The 20,698-nt window shown below is 47.7% G+C and overlaps 1 protein-coding gene across 2 annotated transcripts in view; it reads left to right on the plus strand.

Annotated features, from left to right (window-relative positions):
- Positions 1-20,698, plus strand: part of PDE10A (phosphodiesterase 10A) — a 265,447-nt gene that overhangs the window by 225,638 nt on the left and 19,111 nt on the right. For both annotated transcript variants that reach the window (XM_025294284.3, XM_006067063.4), the window contains exons 14-17: positions 10,238-10,380; positions 12,753-12,836; positions 14,309-14,459; positions 15,570-15,725. In XM_025294284.3, the coding sequence (XP_025150069.2) occupies positions 10,238-10,380; positions 12,753-12,836; positions 14,309-14,459; positions 15,570-15,725 (534 nt within the window). The remainder of the gene's footprint in view (positions 1-10,237; positions 10,381-12,752; positions 12,837-14,308; positions 14,460-15,569; positions 15,726-20,698) is intronic.

Here is a 20,698-nt window from a genome sequence, read left to right on the forward strand (position 1 = left end):
AAGAGTCCATGTAAAGATTAAGGCGGTGGAACTTGATCTTCTTAGAACCCGTGCATGTTTGCGTGCAGCCCTGGAGGACTTCCTGTGCCCGCCCGGGGTGGGCGCCGCGAGGCCGGGTCAGCAGCGCTGTTGCAGAGCTCGCCCCGGCGCTGCAGGCTCTCCTGACGATGACTGTTGCATCAGAAACCTGGACTCAACCACGGCCAAACGATTACACCAACCCCATACTAAAGGTGGAACAAGAGAGAGAACACTCCTCCTGAAAAGTCACGAGTTACACCAACCCCATACTAAAGGTGAAACAAGAGAGATAACACTCCTCCTGAAAAGTCATGAGTAAGTTGACAGGCATTCTACTTTTGTGTTGGGGCAAAGCTAGTGGAGTCGTTTATAGTGAAACCGACGTGTCACTTTTTATAAACACTGAAACTCACCAAAACTGTTTCTGCTCTCCTGCCATGACAGGTAGGGTATGTGCCACCGTTTCATAGTGTCAGCGCCTGGTGGCGGGCTCTAAACCTCTCCTAGATCGAGCAGACCCAGGCCTGGTTGTTGCCTGAAGGTGCGTGTTGAAGCCCAGGTGGCACCGCATCAGCTCTCTATGGAGTTAATCGCCACTTTTTAAACGGCAGTATATCTTCTCCCCATGAGAGCTTATAAAATCTGCATTGTTTCTGACAGTGCCTCCAAACTCAGAAAGCATGACAGCCTCTGACCCCGCAGCTCAGGGGCGCCCCCACCCCCGCCCTGCCCTCTCCACGCGCCTTCCCGTCTGGGGAGCAGCTGGTATTGGAGTTGTTTCTGTTCAATGCAGGGGGAAGACCAACGTACTGCCTTTCTTTACAGTAACACTGGCTGTGTTGAGGCAAGCATCCTCCTAAAGAAAAAGAAAACGCGGAGAGCGCCCACCGTGTGTCAGTGTCTGTAGGCCAGCGATTGGTTTCTTTGCAAGAGAGTTTCCTGTCAGAGCCTTCCTCAGGGGAGGATGTCAGATCATAGACCTCTAGAGTAAAGACCAAGACCTGGATCCCGGTTCCTTCGTTAGTCCCACAGCTATCCCGAGGGAGGCTGTGATTAGCTCCACTCGGTGTGAGAGAGACAGATACATGGATGAAGTAACCCAGGGAAGGTCCCGCAGCACGTGTGTGGCCGGCCTGCTTTGGATGTGGCCCTGGAGTCCTCGGCGCACTGCCCTTCACCCGCCCGCAAGAAAGACAGCTTTGTAAACACTTCCGTCTCAGAGCTAGTCAAGGAAAAAAGTCATTTCTCTGCATCTTGGTACCGTGGTCTCCGTAAACTGGAATAGACGTGCAGGCAGAGGGAGCCACACATCAGATGCTGTATTTTTTCGACGGTGTATTTTTAGTCACTCGATTCTTTTTTATCAGCTCAGTTCTTAGCAGGGACGTCAATCTGTTGATTTTTCCTTGTGTTGGTCTCTTCTTTCCTGGATTTCCTCATTCCTCCATTCCTTTACTTACTTACTCAGATCCGTCTGGAATTGCTTGCCCTGGGGGAGACCCAGGTAACCTTGTCTCTCTGCAGGGTCCTCAGCCCACGAACTCCTCCCTGCAGCCGCAGCTGGGCCTCTGGTCCCTCACAGGGCACGGGGCGCAGCCTCCGCCGGGCCTGGCGTTGCCCTCGCCCCTGTAGCCCTATTTCATGCTACTGCATACAGAGCGCAAGGCTTCCTGTCCATACCTGGTGGACCGTGTTTTTCGTTTTAGGTTTATTTAGGGGCCACATTGACTTCATTAATGACATCATTTAATGCTACTGACATCACATTGAAAATCTGCATTTTAGCAGATATTCCGGCAGTTAGGTTGGGCGTGTGACTTGAGTGAATGGGAAAGAGCACCCAGTTTGTTTCAGCAGGAGTTGAGCCCCTTGCATCTATGGATTGCCTGCAGCCAGTGGCGAGCTGGTAAAGCCAGCTCTCTAACCAAGAAGGGACTTTATGTGTAGCACTTCCCAGTTGGTGTGGAGTGCAGACTCCCACTCAGAGAGGCGCACGCCCGAGGAGCATCCTGAGTGCAGACCTGGGAGCCAGGGTACATCCTCAGCAGGTGGGACTCAGCGCAGACAGCCCTGAAACTCGAGACTTCTTCAGCAGACTGAGCCCTCGGGAGCCCAGCGGCGTGGCCGCGGTGCTGGAGGAGGTGGTCATTGCCGGCCACTTGCCCGAGTTTGTGCTATTCCTTACGTGTGAGACCCCACGGACACCGCGTGTCCTTCCCAACTCGGGCGCTGCGGTGTCCACAGTCTGCACCTGGGAGACCTGGGTGCAGAAAACTCAAGTAACTTGCGTAAAGACTCACAGCTGCTCAATGCAGGAGAGGACCGTCGACCCAGAAAGATGAGCTGGAGTCTGGTTCTTAGCTGGTGTACCTTTAAGTGAGTCCAGGCCTCCTGTGAATGTGAGTAACGTCAGCGCATCCTCCACACGCCCCCATGTCTGTGCCAAGAGCCAGTAGGTAGGGGTGCTGCTTCATAAGATTATGCAGTTGTGTTCTCACCGCGTGGTGGGCACGAGCTAGGTTACACTCCTGTTTCGGCTGGCATCCTGCTGCCTTTGTGCCTTTCCTATAGCCTCGTGTCTGAGATTAATCCCCCATCCAAATCGACGGCGGCCTCCTCTGCTAGCAGTCCCTTCTGGCTGGACAGTGAGCCCAACTTAACTACTCAGCTGTCACAGACAAGTAGTCTGTACAAAGTCAGCACACGACGTGGTGGTCCATCTTCACTAACAGCCTGCGGTGGGGAGAAGACAGCTGAATCGTTTATTAGTAATAAGTTATTTTCGACTATTCATATTGCAGGTCATTTAGAAAATGGGGACTCAAGTAGCTATAAAATTCGCCGAAACATTCTTTTTTTGCTGTAAAGTTAAAGTTCATGTTACTGCCTTACATTGAGTACAAAATTAAAAAAAAAAGGAAATTAACAGTTTATATGTTTACGAACAATATAAACTTATTAAAATTATACATAGTGGTAAATAAAAATGTAGTTTATTCTCAGCGGAGGTCATAAGCTTGTAAAATGCTGAAAAAGAGTGTTTTGTGAGGATTGGGAAGTAGTGTGTGCGGAGCCCTGAATGGCTGCCTGCCGCCGAGCAGGCGCCCCCTGGTAGTAATGACTGGCGGCAGCGCTGTTCTGCTGCCTGACTTGGTTGCTTTCACTCCACCTCCCGCAGAGCGGCCCTGATCGCCCTCCTGCCGGAACCTGCGGTACCCTCTCCAGTGGGAGGGTGTGACGGTCCATTGAGGGTTGGGGGGAGCCTGTGAGAACTTCTGTTAGGGAGTGCTGTGAGGGAAAGTCCATTTTCTCGATTGTGCGTACACGGATGGAGCTTTCACCCGGCTCGTCCGCCAGGTGGCTGTGTCATGTCCAGGGTGCGGTCTCCTGTGACAGGGGCCTTCTATTCTGCAAGGAAGAAGAGCGGACAGGGGTGTCCAGCCTGCACCTCTAAGCCTGAGCCAGCTTTTCCTCAACCATGTTCGGACGACAGCTTTGCAATGTCCACTCATCTCCCTTGTGCTACGAAGGCTTTGCTACTTGCGGCAGAGCACCTGGAATAGTTGTTGAATTCATTGTTTACTTACACATATTTCTTTCAGAAAAAGATGGAAATTCCAAATTGCTGATGTTTCTCTGATGACAAATGACAGTGTTTTCTTACTTATAAGACGTTTTCAAAGAAATGAACATTTAATCTGAACTTTCAAATTGCCAGAAACATTAACACCGAATAAGAAGATAATTGCTTTTCCAGATAAATTCATACTACGAAGAGAGTACTTTGAAAATAGTTATTTTCCATCATCATCATGTGACTTTTTGCTGAAATTTATGTGTCACATACACAAATTACCACATACCTTTACAAAGACTAGGAGCAAGCAGTTTTTAAAAAGAAGTTCACTGAAACTTATAAATATACAATGAACTACATGTGTTTAGAGTATGCAATCTGACAAGTGTACACACACACCCCTGATGACTGGTGTGTCCATCACCCCCACAAGTCTCTGTCACCCGTTCCCACACAGCCCTCCCCATCTTCATCCCCCGTTACAGGCAACCACTCTTGTACTTTCTATAACTTACTTTGAATTTTCCAGTTTATATGACTGGAATTATAAAATCTGTGTTCCTTGCTGTCTGACTTCTTTCCCTTAGCACAATTATTTTTTAGATTCATCCATGACACTGCGTGTGTAAATAGTTCATTCTTTATTACTGAGTATTCCGCTGTATAGATACATTATGAGGTGTTTGTTTAGTCACCTGCTGATGGAAATTTGAGTTATTTCGCTTTTGGCTGTTACAAATAAAGCTGTCCAAGTCTGTGTGTGGGCATGTGCTTCCATTTCTCCTGAGTAAATGCCTAGACTGGTGGGCTTTTGTGGTGGGGGGATGTTTAAGAAACTGCCAAGCCAACCAACTTCCAGTATTCCCAGCATCACTGGCACTGTTCCAGTCTCTCCACATTTGCATCTCTGGGTCGTCTTTGGTGAAGTGTCTGCTCAAGTCATTCGCCTGTTGTTTGTGATTTCTGGCTTTTGTTACTGAGTTTTGATAGTCCTTTTATATATTCTAGATGCAAGTCATCTGCCAGATTACTTATTTGCAAATATTTGCTCCCAGTGTTTGGCTCCTCATTCTCTTAACATTTTCTTCTTCAGAACAGTTCTTAATTTTGAAGAAGCCTAGCATGATTTTTTTCTTTTTGTGATCATACTGTCTGTATTGTATCAAAGAAATATTTCTCTAACCTAAGGTGACAACAGTTTTCTCCTGTGTTGTCTTGTAGAAGTTTTACAGGCTTTACATTTAAGTCTGTGGTTGACTTGAGTAAGTTGTTGCATATGGTAAAAGATGAGGATCAGCATTTACTTGTTTGTTTGCATCCAGGTGCCCAGTTGGTCAGCTCCCTGAGTGGTGCAAACTCTTCTTTCTCTGAGGTCTTGCCTTGCACTTTTGCTGAAAACCAACTGACCCTATGTATTCATTCTCCTGATGCCCTGACCCCTTTTTCACTGAAATGATCTCCTTGGTAATAATCGTACTCTGAAATCTACTTTGTTAGGTATTTGGAATTTGCAGCTGTTCCCGTTTTCTCTAGACTGGTGGTAAATGTTAAACACCTTTTCCAACCTTTAGTTCCTGTTGTTCAGTCTCTAAGTCGTGTCCAGCTCTTTGTGATCCCATGGACTGCAGCACGCCAGGCTTCCCTGTCCTTCAGTATCTCTCAGAATTTTCCCAGACTCATGTCCATTGAGTCAGTGATGCCATCCAACCATCTCATCCTCTGTTACCCTCTTCTCCTCCTGCCCTCAATCTTTCCAAGCATGAGGGTCTTTTCCAGTGAGTCAGCTCTTCGCATCAGGTGGCCAAAATATTGAAGCTTCAGCTTAAGCCTCAGTCCTTTCAATGAATATTCAGGGTCGATTTACTTTAGGATTGACTGGTTTGATGTTGTTGCTGTCCAAAGGACTCTCAAAAGTTTTCTCCAGCATTGCCTTTTGAAAGCATCAATCCTTTGGTGTTCAGCCATCTTTGTGGTCCAGCTCTCACATCCATACATGACTACTGGGAAAACCATAGCTTAGACTATACAGATCTTTGTCAGCAAAGTACTGTCTCTGCTTTTTAATATGCTGCCTAGGTTTGTCATGGCTTTTCTTCTAAGGAGCAATCGTCTTTTAATTTCATAGCTGCAGTCACTGTCCACAGTGACTTTTGGAGCCCAAGAAAAATAAAGTCTACCACTGTTTCCACTTTTTCCCTATCCATTTGCCATGAAGTGATGGGACCAGATGCCATGATCTTTGTTTTTTGAATGCTGAATTTTAATCCAGCTTTTTCACTCTCCTCTTTTGCCTTCATCAAGAGGCTCTTTAGTTCCTCTTCACTTTCTGCCATTAAAGTGGTGTTATCTGTACATATGAGGTTGTTGATATTTCTCTCTGTAGTTTTGATTCCAGCTTGTGATTCATCCAGCATAGCATTTTGCATGATGTACTCTGCATATAAGTTAAATAAAGAGGGTCACAATATACAGCCTTGATGTACTCCTTTCCCAATTTGAAACCAGTCCGTTGTTCCATGTCCAGTTCTAACTGTTGTTTCTTGTCCTGCATACACGTTTTTCAGGACACAGGTAAGGTAGTCTGGTATTCTCATCTCATCTAAGAATTTTCCAGTTGTTGTGATCTACACAGTCCAAGTATTTAGGGTAGTTAATGAATCAGAATATGAAGTCAAGTGGGCCTTAGGAAGCATCACTATGAACAAAGCTAGTGGAGGTGATGGAATTCCAGGTGAGCCATTTCAAATCCTGAAAGATGATGCTGTGAAAGTGCTGCACTAAATATGCCAACAAATTTGGAAAACTCGGCAGTGTCCACAGGACTGGAACAGGCCAGTTTTCATTCCAATCCCAAAGAAAGGCAATGCCAAAGAATGCTCAAACTACCACACAATTGCATAATCTCACACACTAGTAAAGTAATACTTAAAATTCTCCAAGCCTGGCTTCAACAGTACCTGAATCAAGAACTTCCAGATGTTCAAGCTAGATTTAGAAAAGGCAGAGGAACCAGAGATCAAATTGCCAGCATCCGCTGGATCACCAAAAAAACAAAAGAGAGTTCCAGAAAAACGTCTATTTCTGCTTTATTGACTATGCCAAAGCCTTTGACTGTGTGGATCACAATAAACTGTGGAAAATTCTGAAAGAGATGGGAATACCAGACCACCTGACCTGCCTCTTGAGAAATCTGTATGCAGGTCAGGAAGCAACAGTTAGAACTGGACATGGAACAACAGACTGGTTCCAAATGAGGGAAGGAGTATGTTGAGGCTTGTATTGTCACCCTGCTTATTTAACTTATATGCAGAGTCCATCATGAAAAACGCTGGGCTGGATGAAGCACAAGCTGGAATCAAGATCACTGGGAGAAATATCAATAAGCTCAGATATGCAGATGACACCACCCTTATGGCAGAAAGTGAAGAAGAACTAAAGAGCCTCTTGATGAAAGTGAAAGAGAAGAGTTGAAAAAGTTGGCTGAAAGCTCAACATTCAGAAAACGAAGATCATGGCATCTGGTCCCATCACTTCATGGCAAATAGATGGGGATACAGTGAAACAGTGGCTGACTTTATTTTTCTGGGCTCCAAAATTACTGCAGAGGGTGATTGCAGCCATGAAATTAAAAGACGCTTACTCCTTGGAAGCAAAGCTATGACCAACCTAGACAGCATATTAAAAAGCAGAGACATTACTTTGTCAACAAAGGTCCATCTAATCAAGGCTATGGTTTTTCCAGTGATCATGTATGGATGTGAGAGTTGTACTATAAAGAAAGCTGAGCACTGAAGAATTGATCCTTTTGAACCATGGTGTTGGAGAAGACTTGAGAGTCCCTTGGACTGCAAGGAGATCCAACCAGTCCATCCTAAAGGAGATCAGTTCTGAATATTCATTGGAAGGAATGATACTGAAGCTGAAACTCCAATACTTTGGCCACCTGATGTGAAGAACTGACTCATTTGAAAAGACCCTCATGCTGGGAAAGATTGAAGGCAGGAGGAGAAGGGGATGATAGAGGATGAGATGATTGGATGGCATCACTGACTGAATGGACATGAACTTGAGTAGTCTCCGGGAGTTGATGATGGACAGGGAGGCCTAGCGTGCTGCAATTCATGGGGTTGCAAAGAGTTGGACACGACTGAGCAACTGAACTGAAAACTGAATGAACCAGAAGTAGATGTTTTTCTGGAATTCTCCTGCTTTTTCTATGATCCAATGGATGTTCGCAATTTGATCTCTGGTTGCTCTGCATTTTATAAATCTAGGTTGAACATCTGGAAGTTCTCAGTTCATGTACTGGTGAAGTCTAGTTTGAAGGATTTTAAGCATAATCTTGCTAGCATGTGAAATTAGTGCAATTATACGGTAATTTGAACATTCTTTGGCATTGTCTTTTTGGAGTTGGGATGAAAACTGACCTTCTCCATTCCTGTGGCCACTGCTGAGGTTTACGAATCCCCAGCCTTTTACTTTTACCCTGTGTAGAGTGAAATTTGCTCAGTTGTGTCCGACTCTTTACAACACCATGAACTATGCAGTCCATGGAATTCTCTAGACCAGAATACTGCAGTGGGTAGCCTTTTCCTTCTCTAGGGATCTTCCCAGCCCAGGGATGGAACCCAGGTCTTCTGCATTGCAGGTGGATTCTTTACCAGGTGAGCCACAAGGGAAGACCCTATCTGAGTCTTTGTTATATTTAAAGTAGGATTCTTTCTTGTAGACAGTGTGAGTTGGGGTTTTGCTTCCTGCTCAGTCAGATAACCTTTCCTTTAATGAGGCTATTTAGACCAGGCATGTCTTATGTTTAGGTGTACATCCATAATCTTGTTATTTGTTTTGTTTGTTCCATATGTTTTTTATTTCCGTTTCCCTCTTTGTCTTCAAAAGTTGAATTTTTAAAAAAATCTGTTTTATCACACAGTTTTCAACTTATTAATATCTGCTGTATGACAAATTTCACTGATTGTCACTGGTTTTGAACATGATTGACAGTGTATAAAGATGCAGCTGATTGTTTGCAAAAGTAATTGATTTACATCAGGGAAAATAGAAATTTATCTGAATTTCAGTCAAAGACATTAGTGATTAGAGAGCAAAACTGTGAGTGTGATGTGTAAGAACAGGCAGTACTACCTTTGTTCTATTTGACTCCACATACTGTTTGGCCTCACCGACTCGATGGACACGAGGTTGAACAAGCTCTGGGAGTTGGTGATGGTCGGGGAAGCCTGGTGTGCTGCTGTGGGGTCACAAAGAGTTGGACAGGACTGAGCGACTGAACTGAACTTTTTGGCATATTTTTCTCCAATAGGTGGTGCTACTGGTAAAGAACCTGCCTGCCTGCCAAGGCAGGAAATGGAAGGGCAGCGGGTTCGATTCCTGGGTAGGGACGATCGCCTGCAGCAGGGCATGCCCACCCACTGCAGCGTTCTCGGCTGGAGAATCGCATGGGCGGAGGAGCCTGGAGAGCTCTGGTCCCAAGAGTGTCACAAAGAGGCGGACACGACTGAAACGACTCAGCACGCACTCACGCGCTTTTGGCATATTTTTCCCCAGTAGTACCACTGTTTCTAAGTGTTAAATCAAACACCACCATCTCACCAAGTAATAAAGAAAAAAACTTGACAATAGATAACATATAGTGCTTCATTTCAAAATATATAATTGTTTAGTGTGACCAAAAGTCATGCTAAGTCAATAAAATTAAATATTTTTAAAATATGTACTTTTTATCTTTTAAAATTTCTATTATATTTTAATTTATAATACAAACAATATATTAGCACAGTGTGTGATTTCTGAAGGGGCATACATTTATTACATGTGCGTCTATAAACTTATTTTGCCAATAAAGAACTTTACAATCAACAAATTTTCAAACTCCCTGGACTAGAGGACTCTGAGATCACCAAGAGTTAAGCTAAATATTTTTAAAAGGAGACACATAAAAAAAGTCAACTGATGTCTCAATTTAATTGTTTTGCGTCTTAGTCTGTTTGCGCTGCTATAACAAAATACCGCGGACTAGGTGGCTTAAGAACACCAGATGTTTATTTCCCACCAAGGCTGGGAGTCCAAGAATAACGTACCAGGTAATCTCTCCACCTAGATAGAATGTCTGGCCATCTGACAAAAAAAAAACAACAACTTGTTACTAAATTTAAGAAGTCTTTTAAAATGGAGATATGATTTCTTAAAAAGCCATTTGTGTCCTCAGAGTCACATGTGGGGGTTTCTTCAGTGTATATGAAAATATATAGTGATGGTGAGAAAGATCGGGAAAGATTGAAGGCAGCAGGAGAAGGGGGAACAGAGGATGAGATGGTTGGATAGCATCACTGACTCGATGGACATGAGTTTGAGCAAGCTCCAGGGGTTGGTGATGGACAGGGAGGCCTGGCGTGCTGCAGTCCATGGGGTCGCCAAGAGTCGGACATGACTGAGCGACTGAACGGAACTGAACTGATGGTGATGGTAGTTAATGGATGGTAATACGCAGTAATAGTAGTTAAGGACGAGTAATAGTAAATCCAGCTGCAGTTGTGTTTTTTTTTTAATAGCAGCCTCTGCACTTTAATGACGACCATGCACGGGTTAGTTTACATTTTCTGTGTTGGCCCCACCCTCCAGATGTACCACAGGATCCGGCACTCGGAGTGCATCTACAGGGTCACGATGGAGAAGCTGTCGTACCACAGCATCTGCACCGCGGAGGAGTGGCAAGGCCTCATGCACTTCAACCTGCCCGGCCGTCTGTGCAAAGAGATCGAGCTGTGAGCGTCCTGTCCTGTCCGCTTCCTCAGCCACAGTTCTTAGCTGATTGAACTTAGAGTGAAATGGCTTCCAAAAGTAGAATCATAAATATTGCGTTAGACGTGCGGTCTCTGACCTTACCCTTTCCCCCTTCCAAGGAAGGAAAGGCCGGATCTCTTTATCTTTAGAAAAACTAGTCTGAATGCCATTTTGAAATGAACCAACCTAAATGTTAGCTTTCCTTGTTTACATACTTTATGAAATATTTACTATTCAAAATGGCATTTAATCTCAGATAACTGAAAGCTTTCATTTCCATATAGTTTTAAGTTTGCCAGTTAAATTTGAGACTTTATAATACACAGTTTAACATCCACACTCCGCTTCTAATCCCAGGCTAAAACATTTGTTACTGGTGGTCAGATTGCCCATCAAAAGTGTAAGCCAACACTGTGTGTTAATAACAACATAAAAAAATCTTCAAAAGTGATCCAGAGCTGACAGTTATTTAAAATAAGAAAAATCGTGTTGTTAAATTAATTAAATAAGGTCATTAGATTGCTGTGCATTTAATGCCCTGCTGGCCTCGTAAACAAATGGGAATCTAAGCCTGTAAACGCCTCAGGGTCACCAGACGGAAATGCTAAGGACAGCAGTTCTGAACAGCCGGCTAGGCTTCAGCTGGAGCCAGTCAGGTGGTGCATTTTCTTGGCATGGTCTCTGCAGAGGTGTTCCCATGACTCCTGACCACTTTGCAGGTGCTGCCCTTTTCAAATGGGTTTTTGCTCAAATAATTTGCCTCCGTTTATGCTTTGACAGTGTATGTGTTACACAGTGTGTGTGTGTGTATATATGGTATGTGTTGGGATACCCAGGACACAGGAGCCTGGTGGGCTGCGGTCCATGGGTTGCAGAGTTGGACACGACTGCACAACTAATACACACATATACTGCGATACAATAAGAAACACACTCCTGTGGTCTTTGTCGCTAGTTCCCGGCACAGAGCTCCTTTGACCCTTAAAATTTCCTGAGTGATTTGGGTGAGAGAGGTATCTTTTGTTATTCATATTAAGCCTCTTTCAACCACTCAAGAGTTTTTGCTAATGAAAGACTCTGGGCGGATGAGGGCCTGCCCATGAACTCCTTTCCAGGGAGAGAGACGGGGTGGGGGGGGTGGGGGCTACCGGTGAGCAAGGATTTGATCACCTGTACCCCATGTGCTGGAAGCTCCAGAAAACCCTAACTGAGGGGTTCTGAGAGTTTCCAGGCTGTGGAGCACGTCAGGTGCCGGAAAGGGGGTGCCCCCAGAGAGAGGCCGGAGCTGCACGGCCTGCCCCACTGCCTGGCCCTGGGCACCTCTTCCTCTTGGCCGTTCTCGAGTTGTGTCCCAATAATAAGCCAGACGTCTAGCTGAGGTGTTCCTCTGAGTTCTGGAGCTGTTCTAGCGCAGTATCTCCCCCGAGGAGGGGCTTGTGGGAACGGCCGACAGGCCGACGGATTAGAAGGGCGGGTGCCTTGACGTGTGATTGGCGTATGAAGTGGGGCAGTCTGTGGGCCCCAGCCCTGAGCTGTGAGGTCTGCCTCAACTCCAGGTAGTGTGAGGATGGGGTTGGATCCTAGGAAATCAGTGGGTGTCTGCAGGGAACTGGAGAGCTGCTTGGAACAGGTAGTGTGAGGATGGGGTTGAGTCCTAGGAAATCAGTGGGTGTCTGCAGAGGACTGGAGAGCTGCTTGGAACAGGTAGTGTGAGGATGGGGTTGGGTCCTAGGAAATCAGTGGGTGTCTGCAGGGGACTGGAGAGCTGCTTGGCGTGGAAAACTCACACGTGTGGTGTCGGAAGCGTTGCACCTAAAGGAAAATGGTTTAATACTTGAGCATTCTGCTTATTGGGGTTAAATATCCACAACTAAATTAGCATATGAAAATAGGTAATAGCTTTGAATGCTAATATTTATAAAAGTTTTCTCTGGATTAAAATGGGAAATAGATTTTCAGCACTAAAAGAATTTCAGATAGGATCCCCCTTTTCTGTGAATTGTGTAGTGCACATGTCATGTACGTGTGGTGTGTGTACTGATGAGTGTGTGGTATTAAGAGCATGATTGTGTTGTCCTTTTTCATTGCTCTGATAATGACCACAGTATTCCTTTGTAACAGAGACTTAAGCAGTGGCTTAAATCTTGGACTAAGTTCCTGAGGGGGTGGGTGGAATGTCCTCCTGGAAGCATTTGATTACAACAGAGATGTGACTGAGGAGGGGAGAAGGCAGGGGGCCGAACTCCCAGTATTCTTTTAGTTTCGTCATACACATAAAAGTTACTTGCTTTATTTGCACGTTTATCCTAGCTCGCTGCATTTCCTCATGAGTTGTGCTTTCTGTTTATTCCAGGTTCCACTTTGACGTTGGCCCCTTTGAAAACATGTGGCCTGGAATTTTCGTGTACATGATCCACCGATCCTGTGGGACAGCCTGGTATGCGAGACCACCTCGATGCCTCACCGCGTTCTTGGTTGATAATTAAAACATGCCACAAATTGTTTTCTCTAAACACTTGAATTTTTAAAAAAAGGCTAAGATTATTAGACAGCGTGCAGCCTTCTTAGATTCCCTTGGTTCATAACCAGGTCTGACCAGGTGATGATGAGAATGTAGGTGTAGCTGGGATAAATAATTGCATATTGATCCTGTGGGTGTCTTGGAACAAACACACACATTTAGCATCGCCTTTCACCTTTGACATTAACATGCCAGTTAGAGCAAGAGTGGAGGAACCAGGTCTCCTGATTCACTGGCGTCCTTTGTTCAGTGGCGTTAACTTGCACGTTCCTTCCACATCCCCCTTCTTCTGTGGCCTGTCCCAGAGGAACTGCGAGCCCTTTCGTTCGTTTGTTTCTTTGTTTGTTTTAATGTAGCTTAAACACATAGTTAAAATGCAAGAAATGTTTTTTTCTTTTTTTCACTAGTCATTAAGTGGCTTATCGAGGCTCTTGGCTTCTCTAGAGCTAAATTGTCATTCCTTTCCCATTGAATTCTGTTTTCTCTTATTCCCATCAGCGGCTTTTATAAATCACTGTTTCAAAAGAATGAGCGCAAGATACCTAACTTATTTCTTAGATAGCGGTTGAGAGTTTGACCAGATGAAACTCTTGTAATGACACACCTTATACTTCAGGGACTATTTGGAAATTTTCAGTAGAGAAACATAAAGGCTATGCGTATTAATATTTAGAGGTTTTCTGAACTCTCATCTCTGGTATTTCCAGAGCCCTGTTTCATATTGATACGCTTTTGTCTTAAGCTGCCTCATATCCATTGAGAGAGTTAGTGGGGCTCTAAAGAAGTCTAAGTATATTTTAAAAAAATACAAAATCTATTACCACACTGTAGAATAAGAGCATGCATCATAGTCTTTCATGTACTGTTAAGTATTTGAGTGTGATCATCTGCCGCTGCCAGTTAATAATTTGAGTGGACCACAGTAAGTTGGATTCCTTTTCAAAGGATAGCCGCTCATCTAGAAAACTCTTATGGTGTGCACGTTTGCAGTTTGTGAACGTGAATGCACTTTTTTTAGAAAAAACTCTCAAAACGCCCTTGAGCAGGGTGATGGTATGCTGCTGTCTGTTGCCCCTGTGGGCTGCAGGAGATGGTTGACTGTTCAGGAAGCGGTGATGGGAGTCGATGGCAGGGAAGGCAAGCAGATTCTGGGGTCTGCTTGCTGGTGGGCCCGTTACAGTGTCCGAGAGGGAGCCGGTAAAGAGTCCTCCTTCCTTGCTGGCTGGAGGAATGCCGGAGAGCTGGTGAACGGGGCTCACTCAGCACCCCGGAAGTCTCCCCGGGGCAGGTGTGCGTGGGCACAGACCCGTGTGTCTAGACCAGAGCTGCCTCCTGGGACGCGTTGTTTCTTTACCAGTTTCTGTCGTGACGATGTCTCTTCCGCACAGCTTCGAGCTGGAAAAGTTGTGTCGCTTCATCATGTCTGTGAAGAAGAACTACCGCCGGGTCCCTTACCACAACTGGAAGCACGCGGTCACGGTGGCCCACTGCATGTACGCCATCCTGCAGAGCAGCCACGGGCGCTTCACCGACCTCGAGGTGCGCGCGCCTTCCTTTGCCCCGTTTTCAGAGAGCTGGAGGGGGTTTGCACACTCTGTGTCTGCAGCCCATTCACGATATAATTAGGTGCCATGTTATTCCAGGACAAACTTTGGTTCAGTAAATTCATGAGCAGCAGAGTTTTAAATGGCAGTATCCAAGCATTTTTTTCCTATTGTTTTGTATAAGAAATATAGAAACGGACATTCCGGTGTCACCAAAATGTCCCTCAACGAAGCACTGGTTTTTGTAGTCTCTCTTCCCTGGTAAAGCCGGACTGTACTGAAAGGATGTAGATGAGGCAAATTGCTGCTGTCTTTGCCCTCATGCCCTAGATAATGGACACTTATCCTATCCCCCTGAGAGCCCACAACATGAAATGCAATTAAAACATAAACGCTGATCCGACCTTTTCCCGCACAAGAAGACTGGGGCACTGTGATGCTCCACTGATTTGCAGCCTCTACAGCCTTGGAGCTGGTGACACAGTCAGAGAGGACGCGGGGGCCCCTGTCCGTTCATGCCCCGCTGTCTAGCCCTTCCTCGGCCACCCAGCCTCGAGCTCGGGCACCGGAGTGCCTTCACCCCAGCCGTGCCACTCCCAGGCAGACCTTCCCGGTGGCCATGCTGTCCTCTCTCCATCGGCCCCAGCGGCCGCTGTGAAAACCCCAACTCAACCCCCTTCTCTCCTCCTGCTCCAGGACTCGTGACCCTGCAGAGAAAAGGAGCTGCCTGCCCCATGCTTTATGATTTCCTTGTTACAGTCCTCACTCATGATAACCACACCATCGCTAGAATTTAGTGTCGAATAGATTTTTGAAAGAAGAATGGAAACTGCCTTCTCCTTTTGCAGATTCACTTTATCTGTCCTTCTTTGGAACCCTTGCTTTAATTTGCCCCCACTTAAACACTTTTTCCCAGAGCTCAGCAGGAAACCTCAATAGTAATCTGGCTGTCAGAGTCAGCCGCAGAAAGCAAAGTGGTTAAAAAGGAGGCTGGATTATCTGGCATTGCCGCTGTTCCTGAGGACGGGGGCTGCATCCGTGACAGAAGTCAGCATGAGAGCCCCGTTTCTTTGTTTTGAACGTCTGTGCTGTGTTGTCTCTTAAGCGCAAAGGGCTGCTCATCGCGTGTCTGTGCCACGACCTGGACCACCGGGGATTCAGCAACAGCTACCTGCAGAAGTTCGACCACCCCCTGGCCGCGCTCTACTCCACGTCCACCATGGAGCAACACCACTTCTCCCAGACGGTGTCCATCCTGCAGGTCAGCCGCCAGGGCCCCGTCGTCTTCCGAGAGACTCCTGGCTTAGGCAGTTGGGGCCCTCTTTAAAAACAGCAGCCACGTTTTACTGTAGAACCGTTCCTTAGAGTCATCCTCAGATAGTGTTGGTTTTTTTTTGTTTTTTTTTTTTTGAAAAAAGGCTCTTTTTTGAAGATTTATATATATATATATATATATATATATTTTGTAACCACATTCGATTTTTAAGTACCTTATACCCTGAGGCAAATGAACTATTTCACATAGTTCATTTAATCTATGTGGATTGTCATATTCTACAACCAGAATGTGCTGACCAACAAATCTCTAAAGTTAGGCAGGTAACATTTTAAGTGCATTGAAGTTCTTTTTTTCCTTTTGTGTGTTTGTAATTCTGCTGCTTTTACGATGTTCTTAGTGACGCTCTGGACGCTTCCGGTTTTCACATCACAGTGAGATGCATTTGCTTCTTCACTTAAAGCTTTTCCTCAAACTCGTCTTAAATAAGTAGCTATTACCTCGTAGTGGTTTGATTTCCGTCACAATTTTTAAAATATGCTCTGTGTTTGACTCAAAATAGTGGACCCCGTTTCCTCCTCTCAGTGTTAGCACCTTGAAGGAGGAAGAGACATCTCATTAGGTCCCCTGATTACGGATCTGGTTACCGGAAGGATTCTGAATTTGCAAGAATGTGAGGCACCCCCGGCAGGACCTCAGCAGCGACCGCTGTGGTCACCTGTGATGCAGAGGGTGTTTACCACTCAGGACAGCCTTCCTTCCTGGAGTAGCCCAGGCCCCCGCCCACCCAGGGCTGGTTTCCTCCCGCCAGCTTCTCCAGGGGGCTCCTCAGTGTCCCCCTGTCCCTGTGCCTGGGGGTGCCGCAAACCGGATCTTCCGAGCCCAGCAGACTGTGCCTGTCCACGCCCCTTTTCCTCGGGGCTGCCAAGGTGACCGTGAGCGTGCTGGAATGCAGGTGCTCCTCTCTCTGACTCCCTGCCGGGGAGGGGAGAGGTCTGCCCGGCCGGAGCCGCGTCCAGCAGGGGCCGAACGTCCCACCTGTCCCCCAGGCCGGTTCTGTCCCCAAAAGCCACAGGGAATCACCATTCCTGATGGTCCCTGTCCTTCATTTTGTTAAGTGATGTACGTATGGATGGATGGATGGTTTGGATGGATAGGTAGATAGATCCATATATACCTGGAAATTTAAGCAAGATGAAAGATGTGTATGGATATATGTGGGTGTGTATGTGTTTGCATATATGCATATAATATAGATATGTGTGTACCTATATATGTGTGTGTATAATAAATGTGTGTTATACATACGCACATATATATATTAAAACACACACATACTAAAATGAGCTTTCTGTAGGCAGATATTATAAAACTTTATGACGGTTTATACCTACTTTGCCCTTACTCATCCTGTGAGACCATTTACTTGTACAGGAAGAAAGGCAAATGCCAGAGATGACGTCAGCATGCTTTTGCTTAGAGATATTTAGGCCTCCTCAACCCCGTGTGCTTCCTGAGTCCTAAGTGAGTTCATACATTTGGCTTTGATGACATCTCTGCTATTTAATCTGACAGTGAATTTTGATAGCCTTCATAACGTTTCTTCGGAAAACCTTTTCTAAACATAATAGAATTAGCTTGTAAAAAGGCCAGGGTTGCGAAGTCCATTGCTGCCGGAGGGACTGAAACCTGACCTGAGTGATAATGGCAGTGATACCAGCGGGCGGGTGGGGCGGCTGTGACCAGGCACGGACGTGGGGGGGCTGTGACCAGGCACGGACGTGGGGGGGCTGTGACCAGGCACGGACGTGGGGGGGCTGTGACCAGGCACGGACGTGGGGGGGCTGTGACCAGGCACGGACGTGGGGGGGCTGTGACCAGGCACGGACGTGGGGGGGCTGTGACCAGGCACGGACGTGGGGGGGCTGTGACCAGGCACGGACGTGGGGGGGCTGTGACCAGGCACGGACGTGGGGGGGCTGTGACCAGGCACGGACGTGGGGGGGCTGTGACCAGGCACGGACGTGGGGGGGCTGTGACCAGGCACGGACGTGGGGGGGCTGTGACCCAGGCAAGGAAGGCGGCCTCTCTTTTTTGCCGCTGACGCTGAAGGCAGTGTCAACGGTTTACCTCATTTTCAGCAAATCCTCAGCGAAGTGGGGACTGCATATTACATAATGCAGTGTTCCCAGAATGGTCAGAACATGGTCACTGAAACTCAAGGCAGTGAATTAAGTTCAGTCAAGCTGTTGACATCCACAGAGTTGTTGGGGGCATTAGATTCCAAGTATTAGAGAAGGGATTTCCGGCACTGGTGAGGTATGTTTGTGCATTTGCTCTCGTGTCTTTAGAGAAGGTGCGGTCCTCAGTAGAGGACTGGGGTCGCTGGCTAGAGGAACCAGGCGTGGCCACAGGCTCAGGCCTATCCTGGACTGACCGGCACCTCCTGTGCATCTGTGACTGGGGAAACGGCCGGGAATAGACTCATGGCCCCACCCCCATGGGCAGGAGTATTTCGGAGGGTTTCCCTTCGTGTTCTGGAGATGGCTGCCCTGCTGATTTTACACGCTCCTGAGTTTTCCTTCTCAGATGCATCCAACTGCCTCTGAGAATTCCTGCCAACAGCAGATGTGCCTCCTAGCACACGATTTAGGCCTGGGGTACCGTGAGAAGGGCACCAGCCCCGCCCCAGCAGCATGCAAGGAAGGCAGGACCCCTGCCCTCTGCCCACCTCCTGCAGCCCCACCGCCCTCCCAGGCTTGCCTCTCGGCCCTGCGTGTCCACCCGGGACTTGCTGAGGTTCTGCCTCCAGACGCTGGACTCGGCGTCCGCGCGGCCGACCCATGTGCTTCTTCTGCAGCTCCTTCGGTGGTGCCTTGCTCACCCATCGCGGCGCAGCGAACCTGGCAGGGTCGCCCTCCCCGCCTCCAGTCACCAAGTCCCGCCAAGTGTGAGTGTGGTCAGGAGGCTTTCCAGGCTAAACAGTTAAGGTGACATCCTCGGGTAATGGTAAAAATGCCACCGTCCCGTCACTGAACTATCAGGCGGTGCTTTGTTAGCAGACACAGACCGCTCTGGGAGCTCTGTCCGTCAGCGACCCCTGTAAGGAGCGGCTCTGCCCGTGGCAGCCCGGAGCGCCGCGCACACTTCTTCCCCATCACCGCGCAGACCTCAGCGGTCCTGCGACGGCGCCCTCTGGCCACGTGGCCGGAGAGGAAGAGTTCACTCTGACGGATAGGGGAGCTGCCCACAGGCCTTCTCCAAGCCAGGTGTGTGCACACTCGTGTGTGTGTATCAGCCTTGTTCACCCCAAGGCTGACTTTTAGTGGGTTGCCGCACTTCCTTAGTGGACAGTCTGGACAACGGGGGGTGGGGGGACACGGGGAAGAGGACCCCATGTGAGCACAGCAGCACCAGTGCACAGAGAGACTGAGCCAATGGCCTTGACAGCTGACCTCAGTCCAACACCCACACACACAGTATTATTCGTGGTGCAGGTCGGGTATCCGTTGCAGTACAGGGGGCCGGCGGGTGTCTGTAGTTCACCCTTGTGGGTATCTGTCCTGGTACAGGGGGCCGGGCGGGTGTCTCTCCGTTACCCGGGCCCGCACGTTCGTCCTGTGACAAGGATGCAGGGAAGTTCCCTCCCTGCTGGGCGGTGTAGGGAGGAGATCACTTCAGGAATGAAGGAGGAAGTCTCTGCGCACCAGGAGAGAAGAGAGGCTCCCGTTCTCAGTGGGGCTGAGCCGCCCTGTCTCAGTGGCCCCGGGTCTGCCCTCCAGTGATGGAGCTGGGCCGTGTGCAGGCCGCGGGTGGCTGGACAGAAGCGCCCGCTGGCGTCCGTGGTGGACGCCGCATGGGTCCGTCTGGGCACCGCAGCCTCCTGCGTGGCCGGCAGGGACCTTCCCCCGGGATGTCCCAGATTCCGCCTTCATTGGAAGCTGTCTGTCTGACTGCTTTTTCCCCTGGTGACTGCCGTTTCCCCAGGCTCGTGGGTCTCAGGTCTGCCTTCCACGTATATGTCTGAACGTGTTATTCTCCTGTTATAAAAGTGACCAGTGGGTAATAAAGTTCCTTTCTTAACTGATATGCAGTCCTTGATGAACGGCCCCTGCCCATTCCAGAACCGTTGTATCTACCATGCTTCTGTGGCCCCAAACTCTTCCTGACTCTCTGCCCTGTCCAGTTCCCACTTTCTTTCTTTCTTTCAAGCGTCTCCTTGTCTTCAAGGGTCAGCTCAGGCATTTCCTCCTCCAGCGAAATTATTGTATGACATCCCCACACAGCTGGGGCGCAGGTGTGTGCCCCTTCCCTCGGCCCTGAGCCCCTCAGACGCCTGCAGACATCTCACATGTCCCGGAATCTTCTGTCTGTGAGTTTAGCGCACCTCTCCCCTGCGTGGTAAGCCCTGTTCATCGCCGCCGCTGCGGGCCTCTGCCGCGTCTGCTGACATGGGCTCTGTGGGCAACGTGACGACTGTGGACTCAGAGTCGGAGAGGGCAGAGCAGTGTGGGCGCGGTGTGGAGACTGGAAGCTGCCAGCTTTCATTTAGGGGGAAGCGAGTAGATACGTGTCCTCAGGACAGAGCGTGTAGGTGGCTGGGTCGTGGAGTCAAGTGGAATGACTTCAGGCACGGAGTCTAGTCTGTGTGCAGTGACTGAATAAGCTCTGTTTTCTTATCTAAAACGCACCCATGTGTTTTTAGTGTTAGAATACTAAAGCCATTTTAATGCTCATTCACTATTCCTTTATTTAATATTCATAATAATGTTCATTTTAATATTAAAAATGTATTTCATAAGAAGATGTTGATTGTTTTGAATACTGAAGCTGCCCTTTTTCTGTGTTTCTCCTTCTGTGAATACCTCATGGTGGGTACCCAAAAGCCAGCATTTTAGAAACCAGACCAATTAGGGAGGATTATTCTCATTAGTCAGAAAACTGTCTCACTATTCCAT

The sequence above is a fragment of the Bubalus bubalis genome, chromosome 10 (genome assembly GCF_019923935.1).
Source record: "Bubalus bubalis isolate 160015118507 breed Murrah chromosome 10, NDDB_SH_1, whole genome shotgun sequence".
Lineage (NCBI taxonomy): Eukaryota > Metazoa > Chordata > Mammalia > Artiodactyla > Bovidae > Bubalus > Bubalus bubalis.